Source organism: Panicum virgatum, chromosome 9K (genome assembly GCF_016808335.1).
Source record: "Panicum virgatum strain AP13 chromosome 9K, P.virgatum_v5, whole genome shotgun sequence".
Taxonomy (NCBI): Eukaryota; Viridiplantae; Streptophyta; class Magnoliopsida; order Poales; family Poaceae; genus Panicum; species Panicum virgatum.
Window position 1 is genome coordinate 49,427,202 of NC_053144.1, and position 6,010 is coordinate 49,433,211.

At 43.6% G+C, this 6,010-nt stretch overlaps 1 protein-coding gene across 2 annotated transcripts; it reads left to right on the forward strand.

Moving 5' to 3' along the window:
• Positions 1-2,289: 2,289 nt before the first annotated feature.
• Positions 2,290-5,273, forward strand: LOC120651945 (kelch repeat-containing protein At3g27220-like). 2 transcript variants are annotated; one of them, XM_039929588.1, is made up of 4 exons: positions 2,290-2,813; positions 3,755-3,934; positions 4,537-4,766; positions 4,971-5,273. In XM_039929588.1, the coding sequence occupies exons 1-4, from the start codon at positions 2,628-2,630 to the stop codon at positions 5,170-5,172; spliced, it is 798 nt and encodes a 265-aa protein (XP_039785522.1). In that variant the 5' UTR covers positions 2,290-2,627; the 3' UTR covers positions 5,173-5,273. The 2 variants fall into 2 exon arrangements, with proteins under 2 accessions (XP_039785522.1, XP_039785523.1); XM_039929589.1 differs by having other exon boundaries at positions 2,490-2,813; positions 4,982-5,119.
• The last annotated feature ends 737 nt before the right edge of the window (positions 5,274-6,010 follow it).

The following is a 6,010-nucleotide window of genomic DNA, read 5'->3' on the forward strand; positions in this document are numbered from 1 at the left end:
GTAAATATTGTGAGTTGCCACACATATAAGATATAAATTACCACACATATAATATAATATAATAGTTATAAAAATATTTATAAGTTGTTACAGAAACAAAGTTGGCACAAAATCATAATTTGTTATGAACATAAGTTGTCATAAAAAATAGAATCGGTCATATGCATAAATTGTCACAAACATAACATGTCATACGCATGAGTAGTAAAACGAGTAAGTTGTCGTACACATAAGTTTATATACAAATTGTTACAGAAATAATTTTTTCACACATGCAAAACAAAAGTTGCCACAAAAACAACATCTATTATACACGAGTTGCTCCCACATATAAGATACAAGTTATTGCAAATAAAATCAATCATACACTCATATACATATGTTGATACAAAACAATAGTTGCTATACCCATAAGTTGTTACTACAGTAATGTGATATACATATAAGTTGCTACAAAAAAAGTAAGTCATTATATAAGTTGCTACTAGCGTAAAATATCGTTAAAACATATGCAAGTGAGATCTAGTTTTGTTCATCTCGTCGCGTATAACACATTGGTGCAATTGGTTCTCAAAATGAAGGTAATATGAAGTAGATAAAATATTTTTTTGGATATCTTCACATAAAAAGAGTCCATTTTCTCTTCAGTGTGGGCATGCAAATCTGTCAGCACACAACAACACATAGGGACACGTGGGGTCGCTGGGCTGTAAGCACAAGACAGATTAAACACACACAAGTAAATTGCTGGGCCGTGGAGGACGCAATATAGGCTAGAGATGGGCCGGCGCGTGGTCGCGCACTCATGCTGACGCGCGACCTGTGGTAGGTTAGATTTTTCCTTGGCAGAAAGTAGCGTATTTCTGTTTGGCTGACGGGGCTGCAACCAGCCGGTTGGAGATGGCGGGAGCTGGTGTTGGCAGGCCGTTCCAGCCCAGCAGTTTTTCTCCAGCCGAACAGGACCTCGAGCTCTTTCGTTTCATATAGTGGTCACCTATACTCTTTTGAATAAAGAATTGCACCCTATGAAATTCCTTAGGATTCATTTGGGATCCATGAATCCATAGTAATTTTGGAGAACATACATGAGGTTGTTGGATCTCACGAAAACTTTCCTTCCTGTATGTCTCTCTCCTCAAATTCCTGTGCTTTTTCCCTTGATCAATTTAAAGGCTACTTTAAAAACTTTCGTGCATTTTTTAATTCTTGTACAACTGCAAGGCTCGTGCAACTCCAATCCCGATGTCCTCAAGTTCATGGATCATGCACTCGCGGTCGTGCAGCATCTGTATCACCATGCGCTGGATGAGCCGCAGGAGGTTCGTCTCCTCTTTGAGGACGCCATCGCCTTTTGTTTCCCCCGCTTTTCCACTTTCTCCCGATGGATTCTGAGATGGGTTTTGCGGGTATGGAGCGGCGCGTAAGGAAGGCGGGAGCGTCGCCCGGGTGCCGGCGGCTAGGTTTGGGGGGATGGCACCAAGAGAGATGATACAGTGGATCCAAGCCGTTTCTTTTTTTCTAGATTACACAATACAACTTAAACACTCACAATGCACGCACACTCACACTCCTATGAATACACGTACGCAAATCCTACATCTATGCAGTGGCGGAGCTAGCATTGAACCCAAAGGGGGCCAGTGCTACAGTGATCGCAGTAACACTAGCGCATCAGCTAATCGCCCCACACCACACTTGCACACACAACGAAGCTCCACGATCCAGCGAAGCATCTATCGCGCCAGCTAGATTAGCTCGCTCGGCTCAGCTCGATCGTCTTGCCGGCAGGCTGGATGGTGGAGCAGGAGGCCGGCAGGCCGCCTCATTATTTTTTCTGGGCCAGGGGGGCCATGGCCCAGTTTTGCCTCCACAGCGCTCCGCCACTGTCTATATGAGCATCTTCGAAGACTGAACTGACAAATTCTCAAGACTAATGAAGTCACCACAGGCATCTCACTGTCAACGGAAACGTCGCCTACCACTTAATGGACAACGTCGCTAAATCTCAAAATATTCACTTTTATAGAAAGTCGAAACCAGAACCTCAAATACTACCGAGGCTCTTATAACCACTATGTTATATGCCCTTTCACGATCCGAGCCATTTCTGGATGGTTGGGCTGTGTGATGGCGGTTTCGGTTGGGCGAATTAATCCTTTACTGGTGGGCCGACAGGCGCATGTTCGGACTGGGCTTAAAACTGTCTGTGCTGAGAAAGTAAGCCCATTTTGTCGCCCACATGTCGCCCTTTGCAAGTTCTGCATCTTCCTCTGCCCCTGCCTGCCGGTCTTGGCCTCCTGCCGGTCTAATTTCGTGCCATTCGAATTGCTTCTTCCGAAGCTGCGATGGTCGTTTAACAGGAGTTTGATTCTTTCAAAGCAGTTTGACAGGAGTTTGATCTTGCTCAATTCAAGCTCCTGATTATAGCGCGTTTACTCAGATCACAGCAGATGTGCCGCCAGTGAAGGTAAGGGGACCGGGGCATCTGTGTTACTGTGTATCAGACGAACACGACACGATCCTTGGTCAGGGAGAAATCACCATGCCACCATGGTGCTATGGTTAGAGTACACTTCACAGTTACACCGGCCGAGATGCCGATCCTCCTCTAGCCTAGCCGCCCGCCCATGGCGAGGCCGGCGGCGAGGGCGCGGCCGCCGAAGCACCTGGTGGGGCTCGCCGTCGTCGCCGTCCTCGGCCTCGCGCTTGTCGTCGACTTCCTCTGGGCTTCGTCCTCTTCCTCCGCCGCCTGGTCCTCCAGGCTTGCCCTCTCGACCGGCCCCGCCGTGCAGGCGACGCCCGTCGCGAAGGAGGTGAGGACTCCCTCCCCTTTCTGGCGCCCAAATGCCCAATGCTTAGGGATGCTAGATTGCTGCCACTGCTGAGGCTCGAGCGTCCTGTCTTCTGTGCTTCGGGGTAGGGTTTGGGGAGCGTAGTCACGAAGCGCGTGCGGGATTGGTGAGATCTGGTGGGATTTAGGGAGTAATTGGGTAACGTATGCGTGCTGATCGGTTGAGTTGAACATGTTCACTTGGTTTGGGAGTTTTACTCGATCTGCTTCAGCCCAGATCAGCCGCCATTAAGAGTTAGGCGTAGACTTTAGCAATAGATTCATGTGCTTATTTGGATTTCATTCTCCTCGTAGGAATGGAGATAGTCTGGTTGTGATACCCTTTTCCACATATTGCTACAGCTCCTCCTTGGGACTGTCTGCATCAGTTTTCAGTTAGTATTGCGCCAGTGCTCTGCTTTGGGTTTTCTTGAGTGATGTTTACTAACTATCAAGGGTTCTGTAGTGTTTATAATTTATATATGCTTGCTTGTGAGACATTGTTTTTCTCTGATTTGGATCCACAATACCATCGGAGTAAAAGTTTTAAGAATATTCAGCACTTCCCTGCCTTTTTAATTTGAAATCTAGGTCCTAAATATTGTGTCCATTCACATTTGCTATTGTACTTATGCCAATGACATTAATTTGGTATCATACAAACAGTAGATAATATCTTGCGTATGCCTGGTTGACATGAATTTGGTGATTGCAGACTTGCAGTTTTTCCATCGAACCATTTGGTATCATACAGTAGTACACAATGTGTAAACTTATGTTCTGTGAAGAATTGTCAGTTATCACTATGGTCTAAAATTCTGTTAGATTGGATTCTATTTGCAAGTTTACTTTGTTTGTTTATTCCATTATGTTGCTACAATGGTCTCTCACAAAACTAGCCCATTTTACAATTTTCCTGTACAGAGTAAGAAGGACAAGAAACCTGTAGGTTCGATGGACATAAATGCAACTTTTGCAGACTCGCCAGCTCCAGAATTAAAATGGGAGGAGATGGCTGAAGCACCTGTCGTACGTTTGGATGGTGCTGCTATACAGATTAAGAATCTCTTATATGTCTTTGCTGGATATGGCACAATTAACCATGTGAGGAACCTGCTTGATATGTCTTACATAGTTTATACCTTCATGCTTCGTGTCTCAAGATATCTACTTCCTACAATCTATGACATCTGGTGCATGAAAAAGTGGATCAGTGATGCTTCTTGCAACTGAGAATTTTGCCTTATATTTTGGGATGTGTAATAAAGAAGTATCTGCCAATTTGGATTTGAATGATAGTTCAAATTAGCTACTTATACTCTTCAATTCATTAAAGAATGTACTCTTTATTAAGTTGCCAAGTTGTGAAAGAGACTGATAGCACTACTCTTATACTCTGTACATTCAACTGATGGAAGTCAAGTGAATTGGCATTATGCAATGTTCTAGTAAGCCTTACTGTTCACTGTTGCCTGCTCTTACATAATGGAATAAACTCGAATTACCTGTGCTACGTATGATAATTTGTACTCTGATCCCATCTATTGAACAAATAATAAATTTGCTGGATTGTCAATTATACTAGTAAGAGCAGAATGCAAATTTCATTGAAGATATCTAAAGTTAGATATGAGTTATTCCAGTATGTTAAGAAATTTGCTTTCCCTGAGATTTTCCTTTCTCTTTGTTTTTTTTTTCATTTACAGGTGCATTCTCATGTTGATATATACAATTTCTCAGATAATACATGGGGTGGGAGATTTGATATGCCCAAGGACATGGCACATTCACATCTGGGGATGGTTACTGATGGAAGATTCATCTATGTGGTAACTGGACAGTATGGTCCGCAATGTAGGGGGCCTACAGCTCGAAATTTTGTATTGGACACAGAAACAAAAGAATGGCATGATTTGCCTCCATTGCCAGTTCCTAGGTACTAGTTTGTTCTTCTAATTTAAATATAAAAAAATTGGGCGTCCACCCATTATGCATCTACAGATTACTTGCACTTGAAAAGCTGTTGCCTTTTTGGTCCCTTGCTCCGTCAATGCAAATATTATGTTTGAATATTTGGCCAACTTGTAGACTGTAAACAATTTGAACCAAATCTCTTTCCAATTTAATTTCTTTTGTTTAGATATGCTCCAGCAACTCAACTATGGAGAGGCAGACTTCATGTAATGGGTGGCAGCAAGGAGGATAGGCATGAACCTGGGCTTGAACATTGGAGCCTCGCAGTAAAGGATGGGATAGCATTGGAGAAAGAGTGGAGGAGTGAGATACCAATACCATGTGGTGGTCCTCATAGGTATATAACTTCCCTTATTATGTTGCCCTAAAAAACAACCTTCCCTTCCTATGTTATCATCAGTTGTTATTTTCATTGGAAAGCAATGTTACTAGATGCCTATATGCCCTAGTGAAAGCAGGAATTGGCTTAGGAATTGGATGATTAATTGAAGAGAGGACAAGGTACAATATATAGGCAAGGATCATCTAGGGTTTATAGAACATACCCAATCAACGGTGATCCTTACCTAATACACATCAATCTACCACAAACCACGGCAGCCAGGCCATTAAGGCTGGCGCCCTAAGCCCAATCTAAAATTAGTTTCAACGTCAACTTGAGCTTTTCTTAAGGTTGACTTCGACCCAACCTTCAGTCACATGCTTTCTGTGAGCGATGAAAGTGTTTCCTCTGATTCCTGCTACTTCACGCCCGTGCTAAAATCGTAAAGCTGCTGGATGCATGCTGGACTCCTTTGCCAAGCGATTGCGCTCCTTGCGTCCCTAAACTTGGTTGTGACATAAATCGCTGGGCTTATTGCTGTTGATGACCACAGAATCCATTCGATTCCCATGAATATGAGCACAGGACGATGCTTCAAACACAAATCCAGAGGACAGCTGCAGGTGCTCGGGTAGCACCTTCTGGGTTACGCTTTTTTCTTTTCTTTTTTGGTACCTTTTATTTTACTCGAAATCCCTGCTAGTAGACGTAGTGGCGCCTACAAGCATTTGTTTTCAGACTTGCTAGCATTTCAAGCTTTCGCCATCTTGATGCATCCAGCTCTAGCATTATTCGAGCAGCACAGTACTGTACTGTAGCCAATAGGAAGCTAAGCTCAGGGCTTGATGAGCAGCTGAGCACACATCAGTAGCCAATAGGTTGTG